This window comes from Canis lupus, chromosome 38, assembly GCF_048164855.1.
Source record: "Canis lupus baileyi chromosome 38, mCanLup2.hap1, whole genome shotgun sequence".
NCBI classification, from domain to species: domain Eukaryota; kingdom Metazoa; phylum Chordata; class Mammalia; order Carnivora; family Canidae; genus Canis; species Canis lupus.
The window spans coordinates 12,850,558-12,865,046 of record NC_132875.1 but is presented as its reverse complement, the minus strand read 5'-3'; the positions used below and the strand labels follow the sequence as shown (position 1 = coordinate 12,865,046).

The 14,489-nt window shown below is 42.6% G+C and overlaps 1 protein-coding gene across 1 annotated transcript in view; it reads right to left on the bottom strand.

Moving 5' to 3' along the window:
• Window positions 1-14,489, bottom strand: part of USH2A (usherin) — a 691,295-nt gene that overhangs the window by 51,073 nt on the left and 625,733 nt on the right. Inside the window, exons 61-62 of the mRNA XM_072814508.1 lie at window positions 8,456-8,683; window positions 1,385-2,901 (exon numbers count right to left, since the gene is read on the bottom strand). Of these exons, the coding sequence (XP_072670609.1) occupies window positions 1,385-2,901; window positions 8,456-8,683 (1,745 nt within the window). The remainder of the gene's footprint in view (window positions 1-1,384; window positions 2,902-8,455; window positions 8,684-14,489) is intronic.

Genomic DNA, 14,489 nt, shown 5'->3' with positions numbered 1-14,489 from the left:
AGAAGTGATATGTTGTTTTAAGTCATTAATGTCACTTACATCTTCAATTGGAGTGGATAGTGAAGAGACAGCTCTTATCGCCTTAAATATCATTGCTAGGCTTATCATCAAACTTTTTTTTTCCTCCAGCCTATGAAAAATGCTTCTTTCACACCTGGAAATCTTTTTTTTTTTTTTTTCTCCAGAAATCTTTTTGACTAAGAGTTTCAAAGGGGAGCAAGTTGATACCATTTTTCAAACTTGCAGGTACCAGTTAGGGTAAAGAGGAAGCCAGCATAAAACATTCAGCTCGGCAGCTAACCTGGGTCTTTTTAATGCCCCGAATCAGAATAAGATAAAAGGCAACTCACACAGCATGTGGATTAGCTATGAAAGATACCTGCGGAAGTTTTAATTACTGTTTAATATTTAATGCGACCTTAAATAATTGTCATGAGTAGATGCATAAGACCATGAATGTTTCATTTAAACAGCACTATATATCAGAGATAATTATAGGAGGGATCTAATCTACACATCAGTAGATTACAATAATAGCTGAATTTTACCAGTGGTGGTTGGAAATCAACACTCTTTCAGCCTTTAATTTTTTTTAAGTGGTTCTGTTCATTTTACTAAATTTTAAACATAAAATGTCTTTTATTACTCTTCTCTCTGGGGATGTAAGTTACTTAAAATGTGATGGGGAAAAATGCCAAGTAATTCTTCAAGCTATAGGAAAATGGCCAGTGTAAGATTCCTCCATATGGAGAACAACACACATCCATGCACGCCACAGAGCCCAGAGGAGACCATCGAGAAACATGAGCTAGCAAAGGAGCACCATCCTGGGATGTCAGGAGATCAGACCTGGGGGAATTCTAAGGGGTTGAGGAAAGAGAGTCTGATGAGTCTCATTATCCCTGGAAGAAGTGCTGGATTCAGTAAGCAAGCTCTCCCCAAGACAAAATTTAGGCCAATCCAATGCTAAGAGCTCTCATCAGCACTTTTTTCCCCTCTTTCATATCTGATTTTCTTCCCAACCCGGGGCCAAATCACTCCATCTGGGCTCTCACAACTGTCCAGGAGCCTGGATGCTTTCAGGAGGGCCTAGACTCAGGGAAGAGGCCCATCTCTGCTCTACTCATTCGAGACATCATGGTGAATTGCTAACATTTCTGAAAAACGGACTCTCCAGATATCAGTTGCAAGAATTTTGCTCTCTAGAAGTTATGCAAGTTTTGACTGCATGAGGACATGCTTAGTCCACCGTCAATGGTTAAGGGGCTGGGGACTGGGGACATCACTTGAATGGATGTTGGAGTCTTCATTTGAATTGACTGAGGGCTCACACTATGGAAAGGGCAGTGGCTTACTCTTAGCAAATCCGGAGTTGGCTACCTACCTGTGAAATGGCTTCAGCTGGTCTACGACGAATGACCGCGTGTCAAAAGAATTGTGAGTTGTGTTGATGGGTAGGATTTTTGTTTCTTTTTCAAACAGCTCTCGGATAAAGAGGGAGTAATTGACAATCTGGCCATTTGTCCTCACTGGAGCGTCCCAGTTCACTAAAATCTCTTGCGGGCCCTGGGCCTTCAATTTTGGAGGTTCTATCCCTGAGGGCGCCGAGGGGTCGGTCCTGTCTTTGACGAGCGGACTCAAAACACCCCCTTGGCTATTGTGGGCAGTCACTGTGTAGCCATATTCCACACCTGGGGTCAGAGTGAAGTCATGATAGCGAGTTTCCAGGCCAGTATAGACAATGGTTCCATCCCGCCTAAGTTCATAACTCGTGATCTGGCCGTTTGGGTTCCTGGGAGGTCTCCAGGTGATTTCTATCGATTCTGAGCCTGTGACTTGCAGTTTTGGGGGGTCCATGTTCTGCGGCGGGGCCTCCGTCGTCCAGGCAGGTTTCGATGCACTGGCCGTGCACCCTCCGTCTGTGCAGGCTACCAGGGAGAAATTATACCGGGTGGAAGGCTGCAGGCCAGAAACCAGCAGGGACAGGCTCTGCCCAGCGAGGTACTCCTTACCGTCAACCCTAAGCAAGTATTTAGTGATGTTTCCATTGTGAATCAGCGGCGGGGACCACGACACGTTTATCTGAGTAGCGCTGATGGCCCGCGGGGCCGGAGGGCTGAGTCCTGCCGGCGCCGCCTGGGGGGTGGTGGTGCTGCTGGGTTTGCTGGTGGAGCAGCCTCCGCTCGAGCAGGCTACGACCGCGTAGCTGTACGTGGAAAACGGAAGCAGGTCTTCATCGGTATAATTGAAGGTCACAGCATCAAAGCTGAAAGGGTAGAGCGCCCCGTTCTTCCGAAGTCTGTACGACTGGATGATGCCGTTAGGCCGCTCGGGCGGGGTCCAGGAGATGAGCAGTCTGGGGGGACTCACAGAAACACCGGCTATCCCCGGGGGGGAGAGACCCTCCGGAGGCGCCTGCGTCGTCCTTGCCGCGGCCCAGGAGCTGCAGGTGTGGCCTGCCGAGTTCCAGGTGCGGATCCGATACTCGCAGCGCGTCCAGGGCTGCAAACCTGTGTCATTGTACGTAAATGCGCTCCTTTCTGTATCGTATTCCGTGAAGACGGCCGCCCCGTCGGCCCGCAGCGTCTGGTTCCCCCGGGCTGGTCCGTCCAAGCACCTGCGGACCACCTCGTAGCGGACGATCCTCCCGCGCGGGTGCAGGGGCGCGGCCCAGCGCAGCCCGACGCCGCCGGGCCCCGCCCACTGCACGGTGGGCGGGGCCTGCGAGCGGGGCGGGGCTTCCCCCGTGCGCAGGCGCTGGGCGCCGGAGCATGCGCAGCCGGCCCCGGTGCAGGCCTCCAGGTGCAGCGCGTAGGCGGTGAAGGGGAGCAGGCGGCGGAAGAGGAAGCGGCGAGTCGGGCCGCTGTACTCCAGGCTCCCGTCGCTGAAGACGTGGTACGTCTGCGGGCGGAAGAGAAGCAGAGCGGTGACCCCGGGAAGCACGTGACTTCCGGGCGGCGACTTCCTTCCGTCCCTTTCACCTCTGCCCCCTGCTCCTCGCCTTGCGGGTCCTGCTCTAACCTTGGGGACGCGCTCTGTTCCGGCTAACGGGAAGTCTGCGAAAGAAGCACAGTGGTGTCCTGCGCCTTGTTTTTTTCCCCCCCAATTCGGGTTGCAGATCACCTGAGCACATGCCTAAAAGCTGAGGACTCTGGAAGCTGATTCTTTTTTTTTTTTTTCCCCCAATTCGGGTTGCAGATCACGTGAGCACATACTTAAAAGCTAAGGACTCTGGAAGCTGATTCTTTTTTTTTTTTCCCCCAATTCGGGTTGCAGATCATCTGAGCACATACCTAAAAGCTAAGGACTCTGGATGTTGATTTTTTTTTTTTTTTTTTTTTTTCCCCCAATTCGGGTTGCAGATCACATGAGGACATACCTAAAAGCTAAGGACTCTGGAAGCTGATTCTTTTTTTTTTTTTTTTTTTCTCCAATTCGGGTTGCAGATCACCTGAGCACATACCTAAAAGCTAAGGACTCTGGATGTTGATTTTTTTTTTTTTTTTTTCCCCAATTCGGGTTGCAGATCACATGAGGACATACCTAAAAGCTAAGGACTCTGGAAGCTGATTCTTTTTTTTTTTTTCTCCTCCAATTCGGGTTGCAGATCACCTGAGCACATACCTAAAAGCTAAGGACTCTGGAAGCTGATTCTTTTTTTTTTTTTCTCCTCCAATTCGGGTTGCAGATCACCTGAGCACATACCTAAAAGCTAAGGACTCTGGAAGTTGATTCTTTTTTTTTTTTTTCCCCCCAATTTGGGTTGCAGATCACATGAGCACATACCTAAAAGCTAAGGACTCTGGAAGTTGATTCTTTTTTTTTTTTTTTTTTTTCTCCAATTCAGGTTGCAGATCACCTGAGCACATACCTAAAAGCTAAGGACTCTGGAAGCTGATTCTTTTTTTTTTTTTTTTTCCCAATTCAGGTTGCAGATCACCTGAGCACATACCTAAAAGCTAAGGACTTTGGAAGCTGATTTCTTTTTTTATTTTTTTCCCAATTCAGGTTGCAGATCACCCGAGCACATACCTAAAAGCTAAGGACTCTGGAAGTTGATTCTTTTTTTTTTTTTTTCTCCTCCAATTCGGGTTGCAGATCACCTGAGCACATACTTAAAAGCTAAGGACTCTGGAAGCTGATTCTTTTTTTTTTTTTCCCCAATTCAGGTTGCAGATCACATGAGCACATGCCTAAAAGCTAAGGACTCTGGAAGTTGATTCTTTTTTTTTTTTTTTCCCCCAATTCGGGTTGCAGATCACCTGAGCACATACCTAAAAGCTAAGGACTCTGGAAGTTGATTCTTTTTTTTTTTTTTTCCCCAATTCGGGTTGCAGATCACCTGAGCACATACCTAAAAGCTAAGGACTCTGGAAGCTGATTCTTTTTTTTTTTTTTCCCCAATTCGGGTTGCAGATCACCTGAGCACATACCTAAAAGCTAAGGACTCTGGAAGTTGATTCTTTTTTTTTTTTTCCCCAATTCGGGTTGCAGATCACATGAGCACATACCTAAAAGCTAAGGACTCTGGAAGTTGATTCTTTTTTTTTTTTTTTTTTCCCCAATTCGGGTTGCAGATCACATGAGCACATACCTAAAAGCTAAGGACTCTGGAAGTTAATTCTTTTTTTTCCCCCCCCAGTTCGGGTTGCAGATCACCTGAGCACATACCTAAAAGTAAGGACTCTGGAAGCTGATTCTTTTTTTTTTTTTTTTTCCCCAATTCGGGTTGCAGATCACCTGAGCACATACCTAAAAGCTAAGGACTCTGGAAGTTGATTCTTTTTTTTTTTTTTTCCCCCAATTTGGGTTGCAGATCACATGAGCACATACCTAAAAGCTAAGGACTCTGGAAGTTGATTTTTTTTTTTTTTCTCCAATTCGGGTTGCAGATCACCTGAGCACATACCTAAAAGCTAAGGACTATGGAAGCTGATTCTTCTTCTCCTCCTTTTTTTTTTTAATATTTTATTTATTTGTTCATGAGAGACACTGGCAGAGGGAGAAGCAGGCTCCATGCAGGGAGCCCGACGGGGGATTCGATCCCAGGACCCGGGGATCACGCCCTGGGCTGCAGATAGATGCTCAACCGCTGAGCCACCCAGGGATCCCTGAAGCTGATCTTTTGACTTAAAAGGTTCACATGGGATTTCCTCCTATTTTTATTTTTTTAAAGTAGGAAACAGTATTCAAATCCCCTGTTTTGGATGATAATCACTTTGGACCTCCTCCTGAGCGGGGTAACTAGGGCCTATCCACACTGACCCTCTCCTTCAGCGTTTAGCGGGAGATGGAATCACACGGCTTAACCATTTGTTAACCATCAACCAGGGTTGATGAAAATGTGTGGCCATGTGTGGGCACAGATACAGAGACAGACCTACATACACGTCTGCTGTACACATATACACAAATAGAGATACACACTTTGATGACTAGAAGATGGAAAAAGTCGTGCTGTTTTCTCTTGCATGCCACGGAGGAATTGATTGCTCCTTTGGAACAAAGTATTCTTTTGTTCTGGGGAAAGCTATCTGAACACCCGTCATATAAATGTAGAGCGCACTTTTCATCCCATATTATTCATCGTTGGTTGGGAAAGATGGGAAGCAACTCAACTTGAAAGTAGGTGTTTAAGTATCTCTGACCCTGTGGAGCCCACCTGAGCTCTGGATCCCATACCTGCTCTTTCCTACAGATTGCACCCCTGCAGTCATTCTCATTATCTCTTGCATCACCAATGTATCTCCCTCTACTGGGCTATTTCCATTCCTGTTTAAATGTACTCTAGGATCTTTCATTGATTTTTAAATGAAACCTCTTGACACACTAGTACCCCCCGGCTACTGCCCTGTTTCTCTACTTTTCACCTATATTTCTTTAAAGAGTTGGGGTCCTCATTCCTCCCTTGCCATTTTCTCCTCAGGCCATCCCAACCTGGCTTCTCATTGCACCACTTGATTTTCTTGTCGAGGTCACAATGATTACCTCATCTCCAGATCCAGGACGACTTCTCTGCCCTCATTCCACTTGATCTCCCCACAGCAGTAGACATACTTTCTCCACTGTTTGGGGATACCCCACTCATCTACTTGTCCTTCTGTCCCACTTGCTTCTTCTGAATCTCCTTTGCTGGCCTTACTTCCCCCTCTTGAACTCCAAATTTCTGTGTTGCTCAGAGGTTGATCCCAGCCTCTCATCATCTCTATATTCTCTCCTTACCCAATCTCCTCTAGGTCCATGGGTTTAAATGCCACCCATACACTAATGAATTCCAAAAATAAAGAGTTCTAGACTTAACATCTTCAGCTGCCTACTTGTCCCTTCAAACCTGTATACTTTCCAGCCTTACCTTCTCAGTCAATGACTCAAGGCCTGAAAATCCCTTTTCCTTCATGTTTCACATCCAGTCCATTAACAGAGCTTGTCAGCTTTGCTTTCTGGATATCTTTCCAATCCACCCACATTTCTACCCTCACAGTAGGGTAGAAATTCCCACTGTAATTCCATGCACCTTCAATTCTAAATTTTTAGTATCAAAGCTCCACTGGTCTTCTTAGAGTCCATTTTCTACATGGCAGCGGAGTGATTTTGGAAAACATAAATTTGATCGTGTTATTCCATTGCCTAACCCCTTCAGTAATTTTTCATCACACTTAGAATAAATTCCAAACTCTTCATAGCCCACAAGGTTGGGCACAATCTACCTCCTACCAATCTGCCCTTCTCATCTTTTTCTTCTCCCCACAATGCTTTAACCACATTGGCTTTCTTCCCTTCATTTGAATACACCAAGTTCATTTCTGGCTTCAGGCCTTGCATTTGTTGTTCACTTTGTCTGGAACATTTTGCTCTCATATCTTCACATGACTGACTCGGTCTTGTCATTCAGGGCTCAGCTCAAATGTCAACTCAATTCAAATGATCATCCATTCTAAAATAGCCCGAGCAGGCACAATTACATCATTCTGTTTAATTTTCTTTGTAGTATTCATCCTTCTCTGAAATTCTCTTATTTGTATACTTTTTGTTTGTCTCTCTGTACTCCCACCATTCATGTATATACATACATACACACACACAGAGGTAAGGTGTGTGACAGCAAGGATCTTGACTGTCTTATTCACTCCTGAATAAATGCCTGGCCCTTAGTAGAAGCTCAATAAATACTTGGCGAAATGTCAATGAAGGTAAAGGAATTAGGTATTCCTATTGTCAATCATGCCTGGAAGACGCAGACATTGGAATGGAAAACAAACACTCACAAGGATGGATGCATTGTTGGGTGTGAAGAGAGAGACTCTTTCTCTGATAGGATCTTAGGGCTGTGGCTTGGATTTTAAGACCCTGGATCCTGTGGCTGAAGTCTCCTGTCCTAGAGTGGAGGAAGCCAGGCACTGTCATATGTGGGCAGGCTGGTAGAAAGCAGCTTGCTTCTGCTGCTGTGGCAGGCCTGGAGCAGCCGTTGTACTAAGCAGTAAGGCTACTATATGGAGGCCCACGAGGATGTGCCTGGGCCCATGAGCTGTAATTACAATTCTAAGTTAATTGCTTCAGGTAATTTCTGTTGTCATCTTCCTCATAGAGTTTTCAGGGAAGCTTTCTCCAGTCATAACTGTTCTATGTGGAATTAATGGGGTGCTCTTTGACACCTTGAGAAGGAGTGGTCAAGAGGAGGCAGAGTGTCTACAGCAGCAGCAGTCCCAGCCTGCAGAAGATAGTTGATCAGGGCCTGAGTGGTGGTCCAGGCCTAGAGGCAGTAACAGACTGACAGGTAAGTCACCACAACTGTTGGGGAGGAACATCCAAAAAGGGAGATGAAGACTGGCTTGCATGTGGGTGACCACTGAAAATAACAAAACACAGTCTAATAATGGAAATGCAACCCTATTTGTGCTCACAGGCTGGTAAAACCTGAGATGTACCTATGACATCAATAAGACGGCTACACATGGAAGTGGGCATGTTAGCAGACATGGTGGGGGGGCTTCCTGTCTTTTGCTTACTGAGGTCTGCTCAAAGTGCAAGTTAGGAAAGACTTAAGCAGATAACTGGGCAGGATAATTCAGGAGGCAGTAAGAACAGCCATTTAGAGTTCGGTGTTGGCATGACTTCCTGACTTCAAATTGCAATTCGATCATTTGCAATGTGGGCTTGGGCAATTATTTAGCCTTTATATGCCTCATGAAGTTTAGTGGTACCTACCTGGTAGGGCTGATGTGCAAATTAAATGAGATAATCCACGGAGAGCACTTAGCCCAGTATTGGGTTCATAGGAAGCATAATACATGGGAGCTAGTTTTCTCTGATCTCTGATTAAGTGCCTAGAGGAGCTATCAAGGAGGATTAAACAGACGGTGAAGGGTGTTTTCCCACAGTGACCTGATGACATGTCAGGGCTCATCTATTTATCTGGAGAACACCAAATATGATTTCATATTCGGGTAGACATTACCTTAATCACACCATTGGTTCTCACAGGCTCTGACCACTGTAGCAACAATGCCCGGCCGTTCTCCTGCTGTTCTACTGTAAAGTTGCCCAGTCCACTTGGGGAAGATTCCAGGGTTTGAACCACAGTCCAGGGGCTTGAAACTTCTCCTGCCTGGTTTGTGGCCACAATTCCAATGTGATATGTTGTGAATGGTTCTAACCCAAACAGGTGGGCTTGATGACTTGTTCCCTGTACAAAAATTACCAGGTTAGTTTTCCTTTAGGAATTGCTAACAATTGCTGGAAGGCATTCTCCGACCAAGGTACATTAGCAATGACAGTACAAATATCATAACTGAGTTTTGAATTATTAAGAACGCAATGTGGTTTTTAAATTTTGCATGACACTTGAATATATTATCTAATGTTGTATAATTTCAGACATACACAAAGTATGGATCAGATAGGATCCTTGCTTTCCAGAGCTTCAACCCAAAGGATGTGATATATAACACCAAAAAAAAAAAAAAAAAATCTATGATGCTTCAGGTCAGTGCTGCATCCAGCTCAGGATGGAAATCAGTGGCACCAAGTTGCATGACAAAGAATGGGATAATCCTCAGGGTTTGGAGATTTAACTGGAGCAGTAAATCCAACACCATTTGTTTATACATAGGACTCTCCTCAGTCTCTCTCTCTCATTCTCTTGGTGAGTATTTACATCTTACAAATGCAATGAAACAGACACAAGAAAACAAAAACAAGTGAACTGAACTGTGCACAAGTACCGTTAGACAAGTCTACTGGTGCTATATATGTGAAAATATTCTCATTTGTTAGAAACACCATAACTAAAACTAAAAAGCTTACCAAAAGTAATTGTTACTTAGGCTTTGATAATTTGGTTTTTATTAATTTAAAAGAAAATAGTAGAATTAGATTTTTTTTTCCTGTTTGGAGAGAACATTTAGCATATATTACATAACTAAAAGCGAGAACTAAAAGTCTTCATGGTTTGAAAGAGCCCAGGGCGCTCTTTCTGTATCTGGGCTGGATGGATGGGTCTGTTTACAAATAAAAACTATGTCTGCAAGTGAACCGGTAATATGTGCATAGATGGGAAAACACAGACACACCCAGGGACACATACATACACATACACACAGTCACCTAGAGACACAGACACACCCAGAGACACCCAGATATACACAGTTTCTTTTGTGTAGCATACCCATTGGATGTGAATACTCATAAGGAAGTATTGACTGGCTTAATGGGATAGTTACACTTAAGGATGTGTAAGATCAGACTTGGTTTACTAGATGTTTAAATATGACAGTCTTGAAAAAAAATTTTAAAGATTTTTAATTTCTTTTTCAGAGAGAGAGAGAGAGAGAGGGAGCGAGCAGAGCTAGTGAGAGAGAACACGATTGGGGGGTGGAAGGAGAGGGAGAAGAAGACTCCCAACTGAGCTGGGACCCCAGTGTGATGCAGGACTCAATCCTAGGACCCTGAGATCATGACCTGAGCCAGAGGCAGATGCTTACCCGACTAAGCCACCCAGGGGCCCTAAATATGACAGACAGTCTTTAGTTGTCCTCTCTTCTTGGTGGATACAGAAGGACGAATGTGAGGGAGAGAAGAGGAAATTCTTTCTTTTTTTTTTTTTTTTTTAAGATTTTATTTATTTATTCATGAGAGACACAGAGAGAGAGAGAGAGGCAGAGACAGAGGCAGAGGGAGAAGCAGGCTCCATGCAGGGACCCCAATGTGGGACTGGATCCTGGGACGCCAGGATCAAGCCCCGAACCAAAGGCAGGCGCTAAACTGCTGAGCCACCCAGGCATCCCAAGGAAATTATTTCTTAGAGTAGGTACCTGAAGGCGTCAAAGTTATGTGAATGGACATTCTCCTTAATTTAGAGGCATCCAAATATCATTTTGAATAAAATCTAAAACAAGGAGCAAAATTGAACTAAACCATTTTCCAAAAAACTGGTTAGACAAAACCAAAACATCATAGATATAATTTTTGACACTCTTTTCTCAATTTCTTGGTTATAAGTTTCAACTGTTTAATGTCTCTTATTATCCGTTAAACACAAGCAGAGAAAATATAATTTCCTTTATTTATCAAAAACTTGTAAGTCAATTTTCCTCTTTCAATAAGTCCCATTATGATATTACATGCTAACCTCTTGAAATCTTTTAATATTTAAACATTTGCTAAGCGACCAGACTCTGAAACAAATTTTATAGAAATACTAATTTCTCTTTTTTAAAATATTAAAAGTTAGATCATAAATATTTAAAACTTATTTCTCCACAACATTGGATTGGTCTTTTAGATAAATATAGCACAGAACTAGAATGACCATAATGAATATTAAATCTGAAGATGCTACAAGTCCCGATTACAAACATTCTTTTCTGATAAATGATTCCTTTTCTGTAGAAATAGGGCAAACATGGGCAAGATTAATAATGCAAAAAAGAAAAACTCTTTGTTCAGAATATTCAGTAATAGATGCCAAAAAAGCATAAGCTGCAAAGCAAATAGTAATCACCTCTAACAGATTATATATAAAAAAGGTAGGCTGTTGGGGGACATTTAGAGATAGCTTTTGTCATAAGAAACATGAAAAGCATGTGGGCTATAAAGCAAAAACATATGTATATTGTCAATAGCAGCACCTGCTCAATTACAGTTTATTTCAGAGCTGAGAATTCCATTCAGCCCCTAGATGGCAATACTATCAAACACTTTTGGTAACATGAGTACTTAATGATTAACAACGGGCATTCAGTCATCCAACACACTCCAGGCAACCATTAAAAAAATAACAAAACTGATTTCATTATAGATCCTTTTAATAAACATTTATAGCTCAGATCCTCAGAAAGCAAAAGTATTCAAAACGCCCTGGCCTCAAAACCTCCGCCACCTAATGTAGAAATATGACCTGCAGATCTCGAGTTGAAGTTCCTACAGGCCTGACACAGAGAGGTTTAAAGGTTTATTCCCATAAAAGGTGATTACCATAGTAGTTTTGCTTACTTTGGTCTGTATCTTAAAAAAAAAAAAAAAAAAAAAAAAGAATCTCATATTGGAAATGTAAAGGAGAATTTTTTAGCATAAATTTATGCTGAGGACAAGTTCCCGTATTCTGTTATTTCTGAAGAGCTACAACACACACACGCACACACACGCACGCATACACACACACCCCTTAGATAAACCTCATTAATGACCATGCTTTTTGTCAGTGTTTAGTAAAGTCCACATGAAAAAGAATGCGTAAAATTTATAAATGGCAAGATGATCCTTACCAATATATTTTTTGACATTTAAAGAAACCATTTATATTATTGTCTCTTGAGTGGATTTCCAGCACCAAAGTTCACTATTTTAGAATCCTGCTCTAAAATTTAGGCACGGTTCATTCTGTGGATTGGGTTGTATCTTGTTTATTCAGTTACTTTTTTTTGTTCCCCTTAAATTCAGAAGATTTGCTTGAACGCTGTCTATCTTAAGTGTTTTGGATTAAATTCCTTCCTTTGGGGATGTAGTGTTCTTCTCTGTTGACTGGTAAAAGCCATCATTAAAAGTCATTTTCTTCCCTTTTGCTCCTCTGCTCTGGCTTCTTCTTTCCCCTACAGAGATGATCTAGATTCAATACTCTCACTTCTTCCTCTTCATTGTCTTTATTTTGTGCCTTCTTTTTCCTCACTCTTCCATCTTCCTGATTCTTAGGTGATAGATTTCTTCTTATCCCTGATCTCTGGGCGACCAGCCTCTGCTTGCTTCCAGTGTGTCCTCATCCTTTCCGTGTTTGTGTCCACCTAATATTCATATGTTTATGCCAGAAGTATATTAGCTACTTTTGTTAGGCAGCAGATAGAGTGTGATTCAATAGAAGAAAAGAGGAATAATCTAGCCTCCACAATCTAATATTTCCAATGAGACTTAGCCTTAAAAAAAAAAAAAGACATATGCATTGGATACAAATCAGCATGTCCTTTTATGAGACATAAAGACAAGACTCTCTGGAACACTCTGCCAGTTGAGGTTCTGCTGGCAATTTGAACTACATTTTAACCTCTCAACTCTGCTCCTGGGGGCACATGAAACTACTTGGAGTCTTCAGCAGTCTGACAATTTTACACCATCTCCTCTGATTATTTTTGACGACTTGAAGTGCCCCAAAGGTGGCCATGGGGTCAATAGGTTTATGTAGGTTGAAAATGATCAAAAATTACCATTGATCTGTAGCTGTCAATAAAAGGCTGCGTGGGGAGACTCCCTGCACAAATGTTTAAACTGCATAAAGCAACCTAACTTAGTCATCTTTGAGTCTATTGATCTGATGATCCAGCAGTTTCCAAAGCTTTCCCTCTGGTCTTTGTGGTGCATTTTCACTGAACCCACTTACCTTGGCCCTTAGGAATCTTTTTACCCTGCTCCTGGTAATGAACCAAAACAGTGCTGTATGGGCACTGCTGTGCTCAGCAACAGAGTATTGTGTGTGCTTATTACATTTTGGTAGGGGTTAATCTTTCTGGTCACCATCAACTTCATTCCCAGCTGATTTTTTTTTTCTGTCTATATTCTTTATCCTGGGGTCCTCATTTTAAAATCTGTGACTTTTGGCCTATAAATCCTAACCCAGATACAAGATTCCTTTGCCTTGTTAGTTATCACGAATGCCAAGATCCAGAGAATATGTCACATCAAAAGTTTGCTTTCCTTTGTTTAAAGAGAGCTTCAGAGGAATCTAAATTTAATGATATCAGCCTCTGTTTTTCTTAGTTGAACCACTTGGGTGCTTCTTGGTTTTAGTTTTATCATGAGTTATAGTTGTCCTTGTCATAATGACACAGTAACAAATGGGTTATAGTCAAGTTTCTGGTTTAGATTACAAATAAAACATGAGAAGTAAGAAAAGCCCTTATTTACTGTTACCTAAAAGCCCTGGCTTTGGACAGAGTACATCCAATCGGTAGGATGATATATACATTTTAAGGCTGACAAGGCAACACATAATGTTTCTGTAGATTTTTGAAAGCAAGATCAACTGAGGCATAGGTTCTGGAGATCTATCTTCCTCTCCACTTGCAAAGTTAATCTTTAACCTCACCAAAGTTGATCAACATATTTAAACTTACTACTCATTTCATAGAAGTCATATCAGTCTCAATACAGAAGTGATCTTTTATTACCCATAGCCAAGTATCAGCCTTGAATACTTATCCATAGGTATCTAAGTATGAGACTTCCCAGCCTACAAAATGTTAATACAGAAAATTTACAGATTTCATATGTGCATTGACTCTATCAGTGCCATCTCTGCCTACATACCTCCCGGCTGGTAAGGCAAAAACATTTTTTGATGGCACACACATACATGCAAAGTTGCTCCAGAATTGAAGATTGACTCATAATACAAAAAAAGTAGAAGAAAAACCATTTAGGGTCATGGCCTATGGTTTTACCTGCATGAAGAGTGGGCATATCCTAGGGAGTATTGCTAAGTGGCATGACAGAGCTGCCAAAATGGTTAATAGAACATCCGTTATTTTTGGTCAGGAGCTCCATTCAATTCTTTTTTTTTTTTTTTTGACTGATTTTAGAGGTGGTGGAAGGGCAGAGGGAGAGCTGGGAGAGAGTCTTAAGCAGACTCCACACTGAGCATGGAGCCTGACTCTGGGCCTGATCTCATGACTCTGAGATCAGGACCTGAGCTAAAACTAAGAGTCACATACTTAACCAACCTGCACCACCCAGGTGCCCCCCATTCAATTCTTTAAACACCTTTGTGCATCTAGTATGTACAAGATTCTGTAAAGTTGCTGTGAGGACATAAGATGGATAACACAGGCCCTTAACTCTTAGGGCCTTATAATCTACTAGAGCAGGTCAATAATAAATACAGATTCACACAATTGAGGGGGTGTTAAGTGCTGTAGCCTAGTGACAGGGAAGTAATGAAGGGATACTTCAAATTGGGAAGGGAGGAGGTTGAGGAGTGGGGGGCAGACTTACTTGGGAGGTAGCAT